The sequence below is a fragment of the Platalea leucorodia genome (genome assembly GCF_965183815.1).
Source record: "Platalea leucorodia genome assembly, chromosome: 10".
NCBI classification, from domain to species: domain Eukaryota; kingdom Metazoa; phylum Chordata; class Aves; order Pelecaniformes; family Threskiornithidae; genus Platalea; species Platalea leucorodia.
In genome coordinates, this window is record NC_138832.1 from 20,834,941 (window position 1) to 20,856,994 (window position 22,054).

At 41.5% G+C, this 22,054-nt stretch overlaps 2 protein-coding genes across 15 annotated transcripts in view; one reads left to right on the plus strand and one right to left on the minus strand.

The window, feature by feature from the left end:
• The window catches only part of COL4A5 (collagen type IV alpha 5 chain), a gene marked incomplete at its 5' end in the record, with an annotated part of 85,554 nt that extends 73,500 nt beyond the window's left edge, over window positions 1–12,054 (plus strand). Inside the window, 10 exons of the mRNA XM_082323150.1 lie at window positions 5,418–5,551; window positions 5,952–6,024; window positions 6,173–6,244; window positions 6,624–6,752; window positions 7,022–7,120; window positions 8,454–8,666; window positions 9,013–9,190; window positions 9,773–9,887; window positions 10,203–10,375; window positions 11,922–12,054. Coding sequence (XP_082179276.1) covers window positions 5,418–5,551; window positions 5,952–6,024; window positions 6,173–6,244; window positions 6,624–6,752; window positions 7,022–7,120; window positions 8,454–8,666; window positions 9,013–9,190; window positions 9,773–9,887; window positions 10,203–10,375; window positions 11,922–12,003 — 1,268 coding nt within the window. The 3' untranslated portion in view covers window positions 12,004–12,054. The remainder of the gene's footprint in view (window positions 1–5,417; window positions 5,552–5,951; window positions 6,025–6,172; window positions 6,245–6,623; window positions 6,753–7,021; window positions 7,121–8,453; window positions 8,667–9,012; window positions 9,191–9,772; window positions 9,888–10,202; window positions 10,376–11,921) is intronic.
• IRS4 (insulin receptor substrate 4) overlaps window positions 1–22,054 on the minus strand; it is a 52,289-nt gene that overhangs the window by 11,111 nt on the left and 19,124 nt on the right. For 9 of the 14 annotated variants that reach the window (XR_014229324.1, XR_014229325.1, XR_014229326.1 and 6 more), the window contains 6 exons: window positions 17,295–20,366; window positions 16,390–16,495; window positions 15,410–15,583; window positions 11,903–12,078; window positions 7,005–7,134; window positions 1,870–6,768 (listed from right to left, as the gene is read on the minus strand). Coding sequence is in view for 1 of the 14 variants with exons in the window: in XM_082323152.1 (XP_082179278.1) it covers window positions 20,362–20,366 (5 nt within the window). In the remaining 13 variants the exon portion in view is untranslated. The other 5 variants (XR_014229334.1, XM_082323152.1, XM_082323151.1 and 2 more) reach the window with 3 other exon arrangements.

Below are 22,054 nucleotides of genomic sequence, written 5' to 3' on the forward strand. Positions count from 1 at the left end.
AGGGAGAATTTAGTTTTGCAGGACACACTTGGAAAGATTTTAAGATTTGTTTTTCCCTCATGCTTGCTTCTTATACAGGAGTTGGCAATCCCACTGAAAAACGTTTTTAGAATGGAATTTTATCAGAATATTTTCACTAGAACTAGAATCGAGTAATATTTGACTGTTCTCAATGGCAATATGAGCTTTTCTCTTGTGCAGAGTAGCCTATGAACTCATCTATCCTAACTGTGCATTTGAAAAAAGGAGTCATTATAAACAACACTTGGTTTTAATTTGTAACACCTTAAAACTGGGGTGCTGTTTGCCAGTATAATGAGGTTTTCTTTTAGTCCTAGTAAAAATACTTGAATTGTGTTGTATCCTAAACCTGCTTTTTATGTGACTGGTGTGGAACAACCCAGTGGGTTAATAATTCGCAGCCAGTCACAATTTATTCCTGGTTTGCTATTTGGTTAGTGGAAGGAGGAGTGCGTGCCTTTGTCCTCTTCTGCCTAGTTGCTCACTGGCAGGTAGGAGTATGGGACAAGTAATCCCAGCTCTGCTCACTGCGCTTAGAGTTGCAGCTGGGGCAAGTGGGAGAAGGAGTTGAAGAGATAAGAGATGGTGGGATGCCGGACTTGGGCTTTGTAATTTAAGTGTGCCCAAATAAAGGCCTAAGACACCCTAGATGTCAAAATCTTCCAAACAGAATTCTTTTGTATGTGGAGTGGTAAGGCAATTAGAATTTTGGCAGAGGAAGCTGAGTGGTCCATAAGAGTATAGGCCTTCATTTTTAAAAGATTCTTATACAGAGGATATCTCCAAACTCTAAAAAAAAAAAAAAAAAAAAAAAAAAAAAAAAGTAAACCAGCTAAGCAGCTCCGGATGTATAATAAAACTACCAAGTGAGATTCTACGCTCTGCTGTAGCATTGATGTTTTTATGAAGCTTCTCATCCTGTTTACACTTCTCTGTATAAATCGGGTGCTCGCTGACTCTCATCAGCTGGGGAGGCAGAGGAATGGTGGGACTCGTTTTGTGCAGTTTTATGAGCATTGGCGGGGGGAAACAACCAGTGAGGTTCTGCTCAGCCATGTTCTCTCTCTCTGTCTTTCTCTCTTTCCTTCTCTTATTTCCATTTTTGTTGCATGCAATGTATAAAGTGAAGCATTTGTTTTGCTCAGTTATGCGTGAACTAATGTGGATAAACCAAACTATTATTGCAGTTCTGGTACAATCAGCACTCCAGCCTTTTGTTTCAAATGATAACACAGTCTATTGTTGGAACGCTGATTTTGTAACATTTCAACTTAAGGCAGCTAGTCATAAAAGCAGCTGTGTGGCTGTCAAATTACCCCCCTTCTAGGGACATAAATAAAACCAGAAGCCGTATGCATATACTGTTTGTTGTTGACTTCTGGGTATATTCTAAGATTAGTAAAAATTATGAAGTCAGACACAGTGTAGCTTTCTGACTTCAGTTGAGTTGCCCCTAAAACAAACGTTAATAGATGATGTTGGGATGGATTTATTAATCAATGACAAAATTGAGCCAATTTCCAGGGCAACACAACATTGCTGTTACTCCACGTCTGTTTTCACTGCTATGAATAATAATAGTTTGGTGGTTTGCATACTGTATGTAAAGGAATATTGAGCTAAATCTAAAAAGAAAGGTTTAGTTGAATATGTTAGCTTGTTGATATTTCTAACAATTTTGATGTTTTTCCCCTTGTTCTAATGATGACCTTGGTGAACTCTGACCCCCTACTCCCAGGTCCCTCAGGTTAGCCCCTTAACTCCAAAATAATAACTTTGCATGAAAATGGATGTATATACTTTTGTAGTGTCTAAATGTAGATATGCTGAGTCATTTTTCAGACATACCTTTTAATTTGTGGTAGAAAAGAAAAGCTCAGAGTTGGCTTCCAGACTCTTCTGCCATGTTGTTGTAGGACTGACGTTGGAAGGACATAGTGTTGCTCTCCCCATGGTGGAAGATCATGTGGGTCCAGATTTGCAAGGCTTTTATAAAGTGTCCCCAACTGTGAAACTTGTTTTAGCATATTTATTCTTAGTGCCATTAAAAAAAATACATGCTGTTTTTCATCTTTTTTAAAAAAGCATATTGCACTGTCCTCCCATGTCTTTGCTGTATAATTGTGTTTTGCAGCTTGGGCAAATGACAGTATTCATTTTTGCAACACCTGCTACTGTTGATTTTGGACACTCTCAAGTGACTTAAATAAATTAGATGCTTCTTTTATACCAACAGTGTCTGGAGGAAAATTTATAGAGAGTAACCGATGCTTCACATTCCCAATTTAGAGCATTGTCACTTTCCAGTGCAGAGAAATCCTTATTTCCATTGTTTTGCTTCACCAGCACGTTTAGAGGAAATGAGGAAAGCTCTTCCTTTAACATGCATTTAATGAAAATGAAGCATACAGCTCTCCCCTCCCTAACACTAGGGCAGTGGAACGGGATTGGTAAGAACGCGGTCATTTTCACAAGCTTATCGTAATTTTAGCATATCAGCACGTAGCACAAGCCAGCTCTTGGGAAGATTTTTAACATCTGTGTCTAGATTGAAAATGACTTGGTATATCTGTTCCATAATAATGATGTCTTTGGTTTTGCTATGATGACTTTCAGGAAGCAAAGAACTGTCGTCAAAATTCAATAACGGAATACATTTTAGTTTTCAGTGTGCTGTCCTAAGCACTGTGAGGTAGCAAATGTGGTAGCACCTGCTGTTTGAATCCTAGCTTTATGCAGTCATGTAAAAAAATGAATGTGGCTTTACCTTTTAATTAAACTGTGGCCCCACAAGCAGTAACCACACTTTCAAAGAGGGCTACTGTCATGGGCGTGCCGAGAGAAACTTACCAATTCCTTCAAGTTTTGTTCCACCCTGTGACTGCACCCAGCCAGAATCCAATAATCAACAGCTATAGGACAGATTTATAAATCATAGCAAAACTTATCTAACAGTGAAATATAGTTTATAAGTACTTAACAGTAACAATGAAATGTCCATGTCATTATTTTTAACAACTGTATTACAGTTAGTATTCAAAATCATTTACCAAATATGTAAGAAATAGTGCATTGAGGTAAACCTGATGTGTATTTATTGCAGTTTTTAGCTGTAAATTGCATGGTGATATGTTGATATATTTAAATCATTTCACTGACATGAAAGATGCAAGTAGCACAGGAGCTAAAATATGTATTAATTCAGGAGCATGGTAGGGACAACCAGCTTACCTTTTGAAAGAGGACATTTAAATGATTTTTCTAAGGATGTTATCATATGCCATTCTCCATAATAACCTTAAATGGGTAAATTAGCATCTTGGGGTATTTTTATCAAGAAAAAATAATGCCAACAGCAAAGACAACAAATTCTAAATTAGTAACTTCTGCTGTATTTTTGCTTATAGCATTTGCAGCCCTTTTGATCCATGTCAATTCCTGTTTTGAAGAGGGTATAAGCCTACTTTTCAGTTTTAGAATTGTATTCACAGGTAGTTGAGGCTCATGCCTGATTAGTGGCGATAAGTCCTTCTGTTAATCACACTTCCCCCCTGCCCAAAGCAGAATTTTGCTCAACAGTAAGTTGTCATTCACAATTTACCTGCATTTTTGCCAGGCTCCAGGCCTTGTGATGTTGAATATTGTCAGTGAAATGGTTACATAGTCCAAACCCCGTTGTGAGTAGGACTAACCAGCCACAGGCCTCAGCTGTAAAGCTGAAGCATATAACACATTCTTTAGTAAAGCTTTAAGTTTGCTGTTAAATGAAGTGTCAAATTAGTCTTAGTAGAGCCTAGTCACCAGAATAACTTGTATCTGAAAATACATGTCGTTGTGTATTCATGTATGGTTTTATGCATGCATGTGGATTATATTGTAAATACAAAACATGCTGGTGAAATGGGTTGTTGTGTAGTGTATATGCTGTCATCTGTACTATTTCTAACTAGTAATCTTGTTTTGTACTGTGTGATGTCTGACCCTTCTAACATCGATCATTGGGCTTTGGTGAACTCTGATCCTTCCAGGTCTTCCAGGTTAGACTCTTAACTCGGTCAATTTATTTTACTGCGTTGCACTTGATGTAAGAGAAATGGATGTTTTCCTGTAACTCTGTGATTATCTTTTTAAGGACTGTGGTTACCCTGCACATCGTATGTGTTTGATTAGCATGCCTCAGATGGTAACCTGTTATTATTTTGCATGTGTACAGGACTAGACCAGTATAAAAGAGCAAAATGAACACAAAAAATCCTTGCATGACGGAATGTTTTCTGTAGCTGAAACTGCTACAGGATATGTGTGAAATCTGGTACAAAATTGCTGTTGATTTAAAAAGAAAAATTTTGGAAGGAATTCTATACTTAGATTTGCATGCAGAAATACAGCTCATCAAATTTATCCACCGAATATAGACTGTGTCAAAGGAGATGTTAAATTATTCAGGGTTGCAGAATAATTGAAAATCCAGCACACTGATGTATGTTACTAGATTTGGTGTACTACAGGGGAGAATATCATAGCACTGTCCTGCAAAGAGATCCTTTCGTTAATCCAATTGAGATCTAACAGTTATTAGCTGTTGCTGCACCTGCTTATGGTTTGTTTTGCCACAAATTGATTACCTTCTATTTAGATGGTGTCATAAAGGTGGAGGTCTTATCTTTCAGTTCTCCAAATACCTAAGTTTGTTTTAAATCCACTGCTTTGCTTTGGATTAATGTGGCTGTAGCAAAGGCTAAAATATTTAAAGACCAGCCCAGTTCCTCTATTGGATTTACACCGTGTAGTTCTACTAAAGACAGACAAATTGGTTGGAGGGAGAGTCATTCAACATAAAGAAGTTTCTGCAACTCAGATTAGTATTTAGGCAAAGCAGAATGATGGGCCTCCTGCTGCCCAGCAGTCAGCAGACAGTATATACTGGGCTCCTCAATAGGTACGTCAAATTCTAACAGCAAAAAAGCAGCAATATTTTACATTGTTGAGACTGGCTTTCAACAGGAATTCAGTCTGTTAAGATAGCACCTAAGAGATGATGAATGTAATGCAGGGCAGCAGAGGGGATATTTGTACCATCTAATTTTGGGTTTCTTGGCTCCTACTAAAGGCACCGGTCTGGTCACTGGTAAGCTTCTAACGCGGGTGAGTTGCACTGCCTTCTGGAAAGACCTGCTTCTCTTCGTCAGCTAGATAAGGAGCCTTGGTTCCTGATTTGGGTAGTGCAAATAATCCCTCTATTTGTTTTCCTTTTAGTTTATCCTGAATTCAACATTGAAATAGATCTGGGAAGTCGAGCCAAAATACCTTTAATTTTTTTTTTATGCTGAAGGCACAAACTCAGGGCGATTGTTTGATATGTACTGATATATGCGTATTTGTTCTGCAATGTTAAGGTCCACCAGGCCCAGAAGGTCCACGAGGGCCCCCAGGCAGTGGAGGACTTAAAGGAGAAAAAGGGAACCCGGGTCAACCTGGCCCACCTGGCCTGACTGGTCAAAAGGGAGATCAAGGGCCACCTGGACGCCAGGTAGGACAAGAAATGGAGTTTTCCTCCTCGATTATTTTTAAATGCAATAAAAATGAATATATTTGGGTGGAATATGCAGTTTATAAAATAGAGCCAAAATGTGGTAGCTAACATCCTGTCTTGTAGCAAGTAAGAGGGTCTTCTCCTTAGTTACCCCCCAGTATCTGGGCAGGATGTCCCCATTATATTCCTGGGGGAGCTGGAGCTGTCAATGCACGCTTCATGTTACAGCATCCTCTGACGGCACCCAGTGCAGTGAGCAGAATGCATGGCCTCAGCCCTTCAAAGCACTAGTTCACAGACCCAAAGTGTGCTTATTTGTCCCCCAGACACCTTTTCTATCTGTTTTTCTGAAACTGCTGAGGGAGATGCGTGAATAACATGAAGCTGTTCTGTTCAGGGGGATCCTGGTCGTCCAGGTCTGAATGGAATGAAGGGCGACCCCGGGGTTCCAGGCGTTCCAGGATTCCCAGGTATTTAACTAGCATTTCAAGTGAGAACCTCCAGACACAGGAACAGTCCCTCAGGGATGAAAGCAGCCTGATTTTGGCCATTCCTGCGGCAGATTTTGTCAGGCAGCGTGTTCTTTCACTGTGTAACTGTGTGAATTTGATGTTTCAGGTATGAAGGGTCCCACTGGACCGGCAGGACCCGCTGGCCTCACAGGCAGTCAGGGACTGCCAGGCCCACCAGGTAGGAGTCCTGGGTAGCATTATGGTCGCTTTTGCTCCCTGCCAGTAGAATTTGGTACACGGATGTAGGACTGGGTTGGTCTCAGCCAGCAATGAAAGTAGTTAAGTGAGCAACAGCTTAAACACAATTTCAGGCTATACTTTTTAGCCCTATAAGTAATCCTACCATATTTTATACTCTGTATCTAGTCTACGTGGATTAACCCCTCCAAGAGCTGTCCTTTGGGGGAAGTTACCAAGAGCACCTTTTTGCCTTATACACTTATTCTTTGCATTGATAAGAGCTCTTGGCTTCTGACTTTGCAATAAGGAATAACAGAAACTGTTTCTAATGCTCTCTTCTACCTTGGTTTATCTAATACTAAGCTGCTTTCTCTCAGGTCCACCAGGTTTACCAGGTACCATTGGACGAAGCATTGTTGTCAAAGGTGACCCCGGTCCCCCGGGTCCTCCAGGACAGCCTGGGTCGAAAGGGCCACCGGGATTGCCAGGGCCACAGGGATTGCCAGGTATGATCCTAGGTGGCTGCAGAGAAAACGACTAAGAGGCATAGCTGCAGGTTGCGGTGCCAGTCACTTGGACAGGCTGCAGAGACAAGTTACTGAATTCAGCAAGAGGTAGTAGATAAATGTAGGGTTCTACCGTATAAACCTGGTTTAATGGTCTGTTCTTGTCTGATGTATCATGAAGAAACAATAGATGAGTCCCAGACAATTTAAAGATTTCTGTAGTGAGATTTCAAGAGCTTTTATTTCACTTACCCATTTGTCTGTTCTAGGTCCAATTGGTCTTCCTGGAGACCCAGGGCGAGATGGGCTACCTGGTTTTGATGGTCCAGCAGGACGTAAAGGAGAGAGAGGTCTTCCAGGCCAACCGGGTATGGTGTTTTTCCTGTGAGGACCCAGTGGAAAAAGAGATGCTCCCTTATGTGACTGCAGGCTAATACTGGGAAATGAGATTTTGCCTCATGGGAAGAATAATAAAATCATAATTTTAGGATTTTCTTAATGCAAAAATATTAGAAGCAGCTGAACATACTTCGGTTTGGAATATTCTTGGAACCAACACATCGCTGGTCATTGCTGAATAATATTGTAGAGTGCTTTATCTCAAGCTTAATGGCGTCCCCTTTGCAGCGCAGATGATGCACAGGAGATAATGAAGACAGTAAGAAGCAGAAGAGAGGGATTAGTAAAATAATTTTAATTTTGCATGGAAATCATGAATGCGGAAAAACAGATTTCATAAAGGAAAGAATTTCACCAAAGGCAGAGATCAGACTACCGTGCAGCTATTGCTTAGAATTACTGAACTATGATTCGAGAAAAGAAATCAGACTAGGCACTGGGACAATTTTCTAAAGATGATACATATTAAGTAGCTATATATTGCAACTTGTGAGAAAAAGTATTAGAATTTAAACAGTTAAAACAGTACCAAAATCCATAATACCTATTTTTCCTTCTTCTCTGAAAAGCTCTATGCTCTATGAAATCTGTTAGCATTATTTTAGTGAAAAAATGTAAATAATAGTGACTGTGGAATAACGTAGTCTAAATATTTGTAGTTATATTTCCTGATATTTTTGCTGTTCAAGAACAAATGCCTTTTCTGATACCCTTCTCAGTCATATGACTCATTCTTGCCCTCATTCAAGGTGGTTCCTAGCCTATTTCCACTTCCTGTAACCTACTCCAAGTCTGACTGCAGCTTTTCTGTTCATTTTGGTGGGTTTTGGCTCAGGTCTTATCGCAGCATGGTCTAGAGTGAGACTTGCTTCTGTTTCTGGCTCTGCCATTTATTTTGTGATCTTGAGCGAGATGTTTCAACATTATCTTATTAAGCTGCATACACAGATTAATATGTTTTGGAACTGGGAAGCTGATTTGGACTCATTTCAGTGCCTGTCACATCCACGGCAGTTATTATCTTAGTGTCTCACAGCTCTGAACGTATTTAACTTCACAATACCCCTACAACACAGGGAAGTTGCACTGTTATTTTATAACTAGCTATGACAGCCTCAGTGATTTAACCAAGCTTACAGGAAAAAATAATTTGAGGAAGATAAAGTTAGCAGATACCAGGTCCCCCAACTCATAAGGACCTTAATTGCAAGACCATGCTACCTTTCAGAACTACATTTGTCCTAAACGGGCAAGAAATGGTGTTAATAAATACTGCGTGTTGTGTTTCTCTTGTGTGAACAGGTTCACGAGGAATACAGGGACCTCCCGGTCCTGATGGCTTACAAGGCCCACCCGGTCCTCCTGGGACAGCTTCTGTTGCTCACGGATTCCTTATAACTCGGCACAGCCAGACCAGGGATACACCACTATGTCCCCAAGGAACATCAAGAATATATGATGGATTCTCTCTTCTATACGTGCAAGGAAATGAGAGAGCCCATGGCCAGGATTTGGGTGAGATATTTTGTATGCTCTGTCTTTAAGAGGAAAGAGGTCGTAGCTGCTTCTTCAAATGCTCTGGTTCTCTGAAGATACAACAGTCTTAGAGATTTCTTAGATGAGGATGGGGATTGCATACTAAGTTCTACTACCTCCAGAGGCTGCACATTTTAATTCAGGATGAAAGCAAGTAAACAAAAACTGAGAAGTTAAGTTTTTCCCACATGTGACAATTTGATAGCACATGCTGTGCACTCACAGGTGGAGAGAAAGAATATACGATTACTGTTCTCAAAGAATTGCTATAAAAAGCAATGAAGTGAAAACTTTACTGTCACATTTTATGTATCTTACTCTGTAGGTACTGCTGGGAGCTGTCTTAGACGTTTCAGCACCATGCCCTTCATGTTCTGCAACATCAACAATGTTTGTAATTTTGCATCAAGGAATGACTATTCCTACTGGCTGTCAACTCCAGAGCCAATGCCGATGAGCATGGAGCCGCTGACTGGGCAAAGCATCCAGCCATTCATTAGCCGGTGAGACAAAGCAGGCTATCGGCTCTCTTTTTTAATATCTGGATAAATAGCACATCTGATCGACGTATTTCCTATGTGCAGGTTGGATATTAGGAGATGAATCTGTCATGTTTTTCTCTGGGAGACACTAGGAAAATAGCTTGTTTTAAAGTATTCATTGTGTTAAACAGGCTGTCTATGTGCAGCAGCGATAATTGGAGGCTGAAAGGCTGCAAGAACTCTCCTCGACTGAGGAAGCTATGTAGTCAGCAGTGCAAGATCGCCATGGACAGGAAGGAGAATATGAGAGCCATGAGCTCTAAGATGGAGGCATTCACTTGGGGACTTTGAGCTTCCAGTTTTTGTTTCAGGAACTGCTTCAGTATTTTACCCAATGGTTGTTAGTGGAAATACAGGCAGATTTTGCGCTCCAAAATACTGTCTTATTGCAGTTAGAAAATAAGTGAGAAGTAGAAGTCTAGATTAATAGGACAGCCTCTCACAGGCTATTTTCCTCCTTTCTCCATGTAAGAATTCTTAATAAAACATACTCCTATTATAATTTGCTATCACGTGTTTCTCTGATACTTCCCCTCCGTCCAGATGTGTTGTGTGTGAAGCTCCTGCTATGGTGATAGCTGTCCACAGTCAGACCATTCAGATTCCTTCGTGTCCTCCAGGCTGGGACTCCCTTTGGATCGGTTACTCTTTCATGATGGTAAGAACCGCCTCCTACTCCAGAAGTGGCTGGTACCCACTTGTGTCCTCAACTAGCTGCTTTAGGACTTTGTTAAAAACTATAATGGTTGTCATTCGAAAGCCTTTACCTTCAATTGCTAACCACGGTAGCCAAGATTTAACAGTGATTTTCCAGTGCACAGAGCCCAGTGTAACTGATATTTATGGAGGTGTCTGACAGCGCGTTATCTCAACCAAGAATGAACAGTGGCTCTTTTAGTAGTTGAATGCTGTGCTATTTAATTTTTAGCACCTCCTGTAAGATTCTTGTTTCTGTGTTTCTTTCCTCCACCAGCACACGAGTGCTGGAGCAGAGGGCTCTGGACAGGCCTTGGCATCGCCTGGATCCTGTTTAGAAGAATTCCGCTCAGCTCCGTTTATTGAATGCCACGGTCGTGGCACTTGTAATTACTATGCCAATTCATACAGTTTCTGGCTGGCAACTGTGGAGGTGTCAGAAATGTTCAGGTAAGAAAACCTGTTTCTTGTACATTGCTTTATTCCAGAATGAAAGCTTTGGAAACAATTTATTCCGAAGTTCAAAAGAGATTTGTTTACAGGGGCACAGGGAAATAATTTAGTTTGTTTTTCCCTCACAACCAGTTTTTCAAGTGTTTCCTTGGTAAGCCTTTAATATTATGTAAAAACTTGCTAGGGCACATTCTGTTTTGCAAGGAGTCAGATTCTTTTTATGTCAATTCTTATTCACATTTAGTAGTACCTTCTCTGAAAGTAGTCCTTCCTGTAGTTACTGTATTTGGAGCCTAAAAGATCGATTTTGTTTGCTTTTTTCCTTGCCAGGCCTTTCAATAGAGTCAACTGTTTGAAAAGGTAGTTCACAGGCATACAAGGGACAGGTATGAAGGGCAAGATCAATGCTACTTAAACCTTTTAAGGCAGATGTTCATATAACCTGTTTTTAAAAGTCTTATGTGAAAGAGGTTTCACACCCTCTATGGCAAGCATTTTTTCCAGTACTTTGCAGAAGAATTAGGATGACGTTTTGGCAGCAAGGCGGCCAAGGGACATTCTGTCCTCAGCTCCTCTGGAGTCTCTCAGCTCCTCAAGCTTTTTCCCTTTCAACTTGAGTAGCAAAATCATTTTTTTCTTTGAAAAATCATCTCCTTTCATAGAATAAACTGCTACTGCCCTGCTTGTGTACTGATAAAAACCTCACAAATATTCCCAGTGCCACCAAATCAAAAAATGTAGCTTTGTGGTACAGGGCTGGCAATGGGCACTGTGTTATAAAGCAGTAGTGGCCCCTAAGTTGGTTTTGTGTGGCACCTACAACCGTGACACTTAACGTGCATTAAATAGTCATCACTTAAGTTTTCAGGGTAGCTGATCGGTGGTAGTTCATCGGTAATGTACCAGTGAAAACTGCCTACTAACAACTACAGAGTAGTTAGTAGAATAGTACAGAGTAGTTAGTAGAATAGTACAGAGTTTTCTCTGTACTATTTTCTGTCTCCCATAAACACAACTTCCTTTTTTATTCTATTTTTTTAAAAAAACTTTTACGAATTGGACTTACTCTGTGTACACGCATATTACACAAATATTAATCTCCCACCTCCCTACCCTTTCAGAATATAAAAAAATAATTTGGTAAGGCCATCACTTAAATACAAATCTCACTGAAGCAGTATTTTTTATGGGTTGTTCTAGCACCCTTACACTGAGAAACCCAAAGGCTACAAAGACAGACCCCAGAAACAGGGTCTCAAATATACAAAATTCACCTTCCACTCAGTTTGGTGTTTGTGCTACATCATAGGCCAGACTGAAGTAGCTGCTTAGCACACCTTGTGTATTCTGAAACCTGGACAAAACTGAGCATCTCTCACCTGGTGTTGAAGACATAAAGAAAGATCACCCTTAAGGAAAACTCTCAAATACTAATTCCCATTTCAGTGTTATCTTAAACTGTGAATGAAGTAGAAGTTGAAAGGAACAGTTCTGTAAACAAAGAAAAAGCTAACCTAACCTTACCTTTGTGTCTGTCAACCAGTAAACCTCAGTCAGAGACGCTGAAAGCTGGAGACTTGAGGACGCGTATTAGTCGTTGTCAAGTTTGCATGAAGAAGACGTAACGTCTTGGAGAATGTTTTATAAAACAGTTGAAAATTCCTAAGATGCACTGTCTTCCAGCTGCAACAATGGTGCTACTGTGCAGAAAGAAAAGAAAAAACAAATCCAAACTGTTTTAAGCATGCAAATTCAAGTGTACCTCACTCGTGTGCCAAGCTAAGGGTTGTTTGGTACATATTTGACAACAGGACTAAGATGAAAGAATTGACCTCTTGGAAACAGAAAAGAACACTTGAGGTTCACGAAGGCTCAGAAGATGAAATTTTTCATTTCTCTCCCTGTACCAAAATGGCACCTTCTTGATCAACCAAGAGAATAAAGAAAAACACGACGCACTGAGTATGTTTAAAATAACAAGACTGCAGTTTTGAAAAACATTTTTCATGGTGCTACTAACCCTACTGTATCCCAGGTTTTTAATATGAAATTTTAAGCTTATTTCTCTTTGTAAGTAATGAAATGTGTATATTGTGTAAACACCTTTTTAGTTGGAACTTTCAGTCATTTAGAAACAAACCAGACTCTGATATAAAAATGCTTATGTCTAAAATTAAAACATACAGCAGTATTTTGTTATGAAACTTGTGGTACAGAGAGAATTTACCCAACCCATTCATTTAATATTTCATTTCCTTCCTCAGTTGCCAACCTGATATATTTGGGGAATGCACAATTATTCTGAAGTCATTTTGATCAGGGTTTTAAATGTTGTACACCATGCTATCAGTGGTTTTATTTGTGCTTAGAAATCCCAATCCACTTGAAAAGGGGTTTTTTTGTATCTTGTGAAAATATGTGAAATTATTAGCCATATTCTATATCCTACTTTTCTGAGTAAAAGTCACATTCACAGTTTAGTAACCAGTTTGGTTTAACAAAACCTGGTCCTTGGGAACATCCAGTTACCAAAGCATTTAAGGTTATGCTTACATACTCTGAAGTGGTGTCATGCATTTTATCCAAAATAGTGTACACGCTAAGAAACGTTCTGAATAAAATAAAGCATAAGCTGGTGGAAACCGATCTTTTCCTATTTACAAATTAATCTTTTGATCTTATGTGAATTTATACACATCCACAATGTATTTACAGTATACAGCAGCCCTTGTGTATGTATAGTTCACATAAGGCCTTGAAAGATGGTGCATGCAGTCTTTCCGATGTCGTCGTGTCAGAATCCTACTGTGTATGTCCTAGAGTGTCACGACTTGTGCAATAGCTGAAAAGCGATCACTTTTTGGATGCATGACTGTTCGGCTTCTATGGTCAGTGCTGTTTCATTTACCCTTATGTATGAACAGAGCTCCCTGACAAAACAAGACTATTTTTCAAGTGATGACACTTTAATATTTTCATTGTATATTGCCACCTCAACTATCAATACAACTTAACTTGTGAATTAACATACTGCTTTATACAGGTGAAGTGTATTTGTTTATTGACTACTGTTAAGTAATTTATCTGCTAATGGCTATTCATTCTTGCCTTTCAGTTATCGTTGTAAACACGGAGCATCAGAAATCTCCTTGTTTTATGCACATTTGACAAAAGACATAGGACTGGTGACTGACCAGGTGGCAGTGATTTACACAATGAGATTGGTGCTGATTTCAGAAGCTTTCAACTAAGTATGAAACTGAAGTTCTTTAGTTTAAAGTGCAAAATATTAATAGCTTTGTCTTTTTTTTCAATTAGCTGCAGTTATATATGTCAGTAGAGAGTGGGCAATTCAGCAATGTGCATCCTTCAACTCATTTTATTTTGGTTTGCTGATGCATATAGAAATAAACTGAACCTGCTGCTACCTCCAAGTCAAGAACTTGTTACCAAAGCTGAAATAAAATAGCAAGTCTCTTCTTGTAAACACAAGCCCTTACCTTACTGCTGGCTCCTCGGAAGCCTAAAATGAACACAGCAGCCTATCCCTAGCCCCAAAAAAGCAGAAGAATGGATGCTAAGGTCAAGGAGCTCCCCGAGGAAAGAGCTCTCCCAGCCTTCCCTGCCAGCAGCAGCTGTCTTGCGCTCACCAACACGAAGTGTTCATATATGGGGGCCTGGGAAAGGGCAGAACACGTTCGTTCTAGCAGTGCACAAACAGTGCATCTTTGTAAGAAAGATCTGGGCGGCCCTTGCAGCACGTAAAACAAAGCCCACGGAATTGAAAAGCCAGGCGATACCGTTCCAGTCGAAGGTAGATAGCACCCAGAACTGCCAGGCTTGCGGCAGCTTTAGGGCCCAAACCTGCGAGATGGCCACAGAAAATGAAAATATGTAAAGCAGCTACACTTCTGACAGACACGCTCTCTGTTCTGTTCCTGCAGCTCTCACCCTGACCCGGAGAACAGTCCTGAACCTTAACCAGCTTCAGGCTGAGATTTCCAAAGGGGCTAATTTTTGTTGAGAGAGAAGTGGTCTAGAGAGGAAGGAGCATCTTTTAATTGAGACCTGCAGCAGGGATTCAAGAGATGTTGGTTTAATTCCCGCCACACATTCTGTGCCTTAGAGCAGGTAAATCACTTCACCTGTGTTGGATCAGAGTTACTGGTCTATAAAAGAAAGCATGGTTATTATTTTCTCCTACTACTTCTTGACTGCTTAGACTGTAAGCTCTTTGGGGCAGAGACATTGAGGGGGCTCAAATGTTGGTTGGGGCCTCTAGGTGCTATCCATCAGTATATAAATATTAAACTACAGGTAAAAGCTTGTGTTTGCAGATTTATTATTTAAAAAACTCTTTTGAACATTAGAGCCTTAAAATAGTCTTCAACATAGCCTAAACATGATCTGGCTCAGACCACCACTTCTTCATCTACAGTTAAGGCTCTTTTTCCTCAAGTTTGGTTGGTTTTGACTAAAGATTTTTAGTCTCTTAACTCATCATGTAAAGTTAGTCTACTGTAGTTAATCTTGAGGAGGAACCTGGAAGGTAACTCGGTTGTACTGGTAAGGTGTATGGGGACAAGTTGCACACTTCAGCCACTCGAGGGCACTCGAAGCTAGGACAGAAACAGGGCTGAGGTCCTGGAAGGCCTGCGCACAGCAATGACTTTAAAACAAGCTTACTAGAAGGGGAGTGCGTTACCTTTCTTTGCTCGCTGCCCAGTTCTTGTTCTTGGAAGCTTGCTGCAGATGCTGTGCTGTCAATTGCAACTGGGCTGATGAGTGCAAAAATGCAACTTTCTAAAGGAATACTAGTTTGCAAATCCTAAAAACAGTAACCTTACGCATAACTTGGATTTACATGGTTCTAGTATTAAAGAACAAAGTTCTACTTAAGACAGGCTTTTCAGTATCTTCCTTCACTCCTGTTATAATCCTTGACTAAAAGGAAAAAGCTTCCTTCAACCTCAAATTCATTTATAAGGTGGGCTTTAAACTTCTGAAACAATTCTGCAAAGTACAACCTACCAACCACAGCAGGCACGCTGGGCAGTGCAGCAACGTTTCTATACAGTGAACGAGACTACTGCGTGCAAACTTTGTGCTTTCGAAGCTCTTCAGCGTGCCGCGTTTTGTCCTCCATCGCAAAGGTCAGTCCCCTCTGGAGTGAGGATTTCTCACATCAAAGGCTGGAGGAAATACCTATTTGAAGAAGCTGTTTTAGAATTTGAAAAAGCAATACATAGATTTTGCAAGCAACAAATGCTCGAGTTCTAAAATTTGATCTTCTGCAATTATTTTCTGTATGCTTTGATATCTAGCTTAACCATTTTGTAGTCGGTATGCGGCCTGCACTGTACAGAAGCGCCATCCTAGGGACGCCGCTGAGGGAAGGGCGTTCTGCCAGCTTTAGGACTATACTGTTGTGAGCAGCGTTACGTGTTTTTAACAGGTCCTGCCAGAAAAGTCACGCTTTAGCCAAGCCTGGACACATAATACTGTGGCTGCTTCCAGTAGAAGCACAAGCTGAAAATTGCACAAGAGAGCAGAAGCAGGCCACTATTGCTAGTGGACGTGGGAGCAGTGATTTGCTCAGGGGAGCAGTAACCGTGTTCTACATTTAAAATGTAGGAGAAGCATCTATATTAGCTTTTCAAAGAAAGATGATTAACTCAACCCATCTGTAGCAGACAGGGGACCACTGCCTCAGAACAGCCTCAGCTGGCAGCCAGGGGAAGAGTACCGGGTTAGTAACGCAGGCACGCTGCTCCCTTTAGTGAAGGCACTCGCCGTAGCCCACGGGCGGAGCGCAGAAGGGTGGCTGAGGCTGCCGCGCCAAACAGCAGCTTTGGTGCCTGCCGAGTGAGATTTCCTGGCAGTCAGTCTCCTATAACCACAACGCTTCTTCAAGAAGTTCTAAATTAACTCAATAACTCAGAAGAAAACCAAAGAAACTGAGCTTGGTGTGTTTCTTTAACAAAAGGGGAGAAGGGGGGAGAAGTTCTTACCTCCCAGATACATACAGCTCCTGCTCTCCCCCGAGACACCTTGCTTCGCAGCCTTTCATGGAAAAACGAGGCGAGAAACTTCTTTACATTTGAGGGAACACTGTTGCTGTAGCCAAAAGAGGATGCAGGATGAAAAAAAACGCAATACAAATCGTATTGTTGCCCGGTAACTCTGAAAAGGTCCTTCTGCCCTGCGATGCACCTCTCGTTCCAGTCAGTTATTTGATTATTTCCAGCACCACATTGCTCAGTGAGATGCAAGATCCATTGGAATTGGCCAATGTATTTCAAAACAGAGACTTTTAATATGTTTTCTAGTGCCTGCCTTCCCATTCAGATAGGAAGTCTAACTTGCCTTCTGGTTTTAATCGAGGGCTTTCACCATGCTTCAGAAGGGAGCTCTGTCAGCGATCACCCAAAGGGGCTTGAAAAATTACTGCGAAACTATGGCCCCCACCTCCCCCCAAACCCCGCAGGCAGCGAGCGCGTTTCGGATCCAAGGGGAGGCTCTCTTACCGCCGTTGTTGTCAGGCTGCCGCACCAGCCCTGACAGGGTTCGGACACTTTTCCCTGTTTGTTTACCGCTGGGAGGGCTGTTCCTGCCCTGTATGAGAAGCGCTTTTTTCTTTTCTTCCCAATACAGGCTACGTGCTATAAAATGAGGCCCTGAGCAAGGGGGCTGGTTTATTTGAGGAAAACCCTATTCTTACCCTGAACTTGGCTTTCACAGGGAGTTGTTTTAATGCCCTGTTCCGAGTAACAGGGTAAGAATTACATCGGGCATTTTTAACGAAAGAAAAGTCTAATCCAAGACATTTCCCAGGAATCACCCCCATTTATGGAGGCCGCATACGCTCACATCTATGGATAAAACCTCTTCCCACACAGAATACTGACATACATACCCTTCGTGTCAGTAAGGAAGCCAGGAAAGCACCACCTTTTGTTGATACGTTCCAACTTACGTTCAGTTGTTTTTACGAGTGGGTGCGTTACCCGAAATGATGAGAGATCTGTATGGGTTTTGGTTTTACATACCGAGACCTTGTTTAGCACATATCAAACCAAAGCATTGCTATAAAACTTAGAAGAGCAAGCCATACTTGTTCCCTTCCGCCCTGAATTCTACAGACAGGAGCCTATGTGATACTAGGACTAGCGCTTCTTGGTCATGCAACTGCCATACTCAGTCACGGACAAGGTTACGAACAAAAAATTGCCACAGTCCTCTGGATTTAAAGCGGAAAAAAAAGTATCAGGAACTGTTTGGGTTTTTTCCCATTCAGAAACTCAGTTTTTTACCAGCACTATGCATCGAGGACAAAGAAAACTTCTGGGTGCTTTGCTGTACGTTGCCTCTTACACCAAGTGGCAGAGAAAATTGGCCAGAGCAGGCATCACTCCCCTGAAACACGCTAAAAGCTTCTCCAAATCTTCAGGGACGCAGGGTGACAAAACCGCTTTGAGAAGAAAGCGGCCGCAGCAGGAAGAAACGCGCTTCTGACAGAAAAAAACCCAAAAGTTTGTTTAAAAATAAAACGCAGACACGGAGCTACATGAACACGTATTTACTGCAAGTAGCTCTATGGAAAGCCAAGTCAGATAAATATAAACACTATACAGAGCTTCAAGCCAGTCTCCCAAAACCGCAAACGCGATGTGTTTTACAAAGAAAACAACATAACAATATTTACAATGGAAGACAAAGCCAGATCAATCAGCTCAACTTTAAAACAGATCTGTGAAGCAGAAATAGCAAATATAATGAACAGTTTCAACCATATATGTTTTAGTTTGTACAGACAATAACTGTCCAATATCAAATTAAATTTACAGGACAAACATTGTTCTATCATTGGTATTTTTGTACTATACAGCAGCATAAACGGGTAGCTGGAAGGTAGTATATATAGTGATATGTTTTACATCATCTGAAAATGTTCTTCCAGCACAATACTGAATAAATTAGTTGCTGTAAACTAAGAGATTCAAAAAGATTGCATATTTATTATGCCGTACCTATTAGTATTTGTACCACTACGCTTGAGGTTACCCATTTACTTACTTATTCAGCATTTATTAAATCAGTGCTGTATATTGTACAATGGCAGCCTCAGGGATCTAATATGAAATAAGTATGTAACAAATTTCTTCAAAACAACCTTTTCCTTTCACATTAAATGTTTAGAACTATCTTCATCCAAATTTTGATTTCTTAGAAAAGATGTAAAGCTTTATAAAAAGCTGTCTATATATTGCATTATTAATTTACGAGACCAAACAAAAGCTATATGGCGAGACAGTATCATGGTCTGTAAGAGTGGTCGTATTTTTAATTAGTGTATGTTTAGCAGCAACAAGTAACTGTACCAACTTAAACTTCTCTTCCAGAATCAAAAACAGATCTGTGCTTTTAGACCCTGTAGCAACAGTTTTCCCTGTCACTAGACACTGCGTAAACTGATTGGTACCATGTTTCCAAAAAAAAAAAAAAGTCTTCATATTTTAGCGACGTGTACGTTTTAATACTACTCAAAAATAGATTTGGGTACACATCACCGAACAATCGAAGCTGACAGTGTCCGATTTGTTATACAAACTGTACGAGCAATTTAGAGGTTGTATGTTAGAGGCGAGGCAGCCTGACAACTCAGGTGTACAATATACAATGTAGAGGATTACCAGCTGTGTGGTGCAGTACAGCATGAGGATTTGTGTACCACTTCTAAACCCTTTAGTAATTGTCAGTGCCTTTTATTATACATTGCATGTACCGACGACTAGTGTCATGCTCTTTAAGTTCATAGCAGTGTTAAAAACCTAAATTCATTTCAACCAAGAAAAAAAAATTCAGTACAAGAGTGAAGCACTTAAATTGCAGAAAAATCAGGGCTTATTTTAAAAATGTCAAATAGTTATTGTTCGCATTTCTCTAAGTGGGATAAAGACAATTGATGAGCCGACATTTTACACTTTTTTCCCCATTATGCCAGAAAGAAAGAACAGAAATAGTCCCAAATTAAAAGTGGGGCTTTGGTTGAAAGTAAGATCAATTAGGGTGGTTTCCCTTTAAAAAGCTACAGCTGACAAATATAATGCAGAAGTCACAGACGCTGGATACGACTCTGCAGTTCTCCATTTGAATGCATGAACAAAAACCTCATTTTACACAATTCGTATTTATAAACAAGTATCTTGAGGGTAAGAACAAAAACAATCTACAAGACAACCAGCCCATTAATCCTACTTTGTACATACCAAAATTCTGAGCAAAAAAAAAAATTCTGTTTAAGCTCCGACAGACATTTGATTTAAAATATTCTAGCCTATGATCAAGAAATACCTCTTGTACCATAAAAGCAAAACCTTAAAAGAAAAAAAAAAAAAAAAAAAGAGGCAGAAGAGGTCTCTCCTCCTCAGACCAGTTCAGTCCCGCGGGTTCACCCCTCAAGCTAACGTGCGCCTCTCCCTCCCTCCCTCCCTCCTTCTGCCCAGCCACCTGAAAAAATCCTGAACTGCCAAAAATATTTCTAAACAATACGTGTTTTAAGCTAACCACTTGTTAATGTACCAGAGAAGCAAAACCCATGTTAAACAGACAACCAGAAACCAGCTTTGACTTCTCAGAATATAAATTAAAAAAAAAAAATCCATGGAAGAGGCAGGAGGAAGAAGGGGGATACAGGGATCTCCTATTCGCATTCACGCTGCCTCCCAAAGAGATATGACATGAAAGACCAAATTCCATCACCAAAGCACAGCTATGAAAAAATCTCAATTCAAATTAATTCAACTGTAGAGAGCTGATGTCTATGAAAAAAATTAATTAAAAGGATGTGTGTCTATGTCCGTGCTGGTGGAAATGAAAGTAGCCGGCTGGAGCTGAGCTTTGCTTCCAAAAGCACCACACAGTTTCTGGAGTTAGGAGCAGAAGAGTCTTCTCTTCCCACAACGGTTTCCATGGCAATGCAGTCAGTCTAGAAAGGAGGGGGGAAAAAAAGTCAGTGACATTTTAAATGCAAGTTACATTGGAAAAAAATGTTTCCTAGTGAGGAGAGTGCAGGGAGCTTATCCACTGCAGAAGTACCAGCCGCTGAATGCAGAACACGGGTCCCTCGGGGAGGGAGGGGGCACTGCCAGGCGACTCCGCGCTCGGAAATCCCGGGCCGTCGGGAAGAGCTGCGAAGCCTGAAGCAGGCACGGAAGAGCCGCTGCAGCCGCCGAGCTGACGCGCGTACGCTGGACAGGAGCTGGGACCGCAGCCAGCGCCGCGCTGCTAGCCCACGCGCCGTGGGACGGATCAAAGCTCACAGCTACCCATCACCTATTTCCCCATCAATATTTCATTTACCGAGATCTCGAGCCTCTCCAACGCGTCGGGCGATGCGCACAGCAGAGGCTCTTGCTAAGCACGCAGCGCGGGATGAATGGAGAGCAGTTCTGTTCACCCAGCTGTAATTAAGGTTGTGGCGAACACTCCCATTCACAGCAGCTACAGAACTGCAATAGAAACACTCCCTGCAACTCCAGCTCCAAACCAGGAGTGGCAAGTCATCCCAGCTGCCTGCCCTGTCCGCAACTTTTCAGGAAAAAGCTTAATTTAGTTACGATAAGGAACACCTCAGAACATAGTTTTCCCTTCACTAACAGGCAACACACGGTACACGAGCACATAGCTATGGCAGACAGCAACCTTTCCTGCCGGCAGCAAAAACCAGTGGCTTCAAAGTGACTGGGAAAGGCAAAATACAAAGTGCTTGGTAAAATGAGGCGGGGGGAAATATGATCTTGTATTACAGGAAGATACAGTCGGGTGACAAGGCAGAACTGGAAATAGGAGAGAGGAGGACCTCAAAGCACACCACCAGCTCTGCAATCAGCCACGCACGTGCCAAGGTGAGAGCGACGCAGAAGGTTCCCGACACAGAAAAACCTGACGAAGGGGATGCAGACACTTTCTGCAGCGGTGTGAATGCAAATTGAGGAATGTACGAAAAGTCACTTTTCCACTCACTACAAAACCCCTTTCCACTCCCAACAGAGCCAGTGTGAACACTCATTTTCAGCCTGGAGGGGCACTATCAGCCAAATCCCTGGGTTACACCCCGCGTCCCGACACTGTCCTCTTCCAACCTTTCTGTCCTCTCGCCCACGTCTGAGGGCACTGTCCTCTGCCAGGCGGGCAGCTTCGGTCACCTTCTCGTCAAGGTCTGAGGCACACGTCTGCGGGACCTGTTGCCCAGCATTACAGGGAAAAAGGAAACAGCGGGTTGCTCTCATTGAGAAGCAACAGCTAGCCTAAGAGATTCGGCCTTCAGAAAACATCAAATACAGAAACGTAGTCTACTTTTCCCCTCGAAGCCACACAGCAGAAGCTCTCTCACTGCTCCGGGAGAGCTCGCTGCCGTCGAGAACTGCGACATGGGGAATACTTCATTGCAAAGCACGGCAATGGCAGCATGGCCCGCTGGAACGAAAGAAGGGGTTTCGGAGCTTAACGCTGCCCGTGCTCTTCTGCGGGGTCACAAGGCAATCAGTTAAATCTCCTTGCTAAAGAAAGCATCGTGCTTCACTGCCTCTGCCACAGAACAGGCCGAAGAAAATGTGGCCAGCTAAAGAACAAGCAAGCATTATGTATAATAACGCAAACCTGTGTGTTTACTTA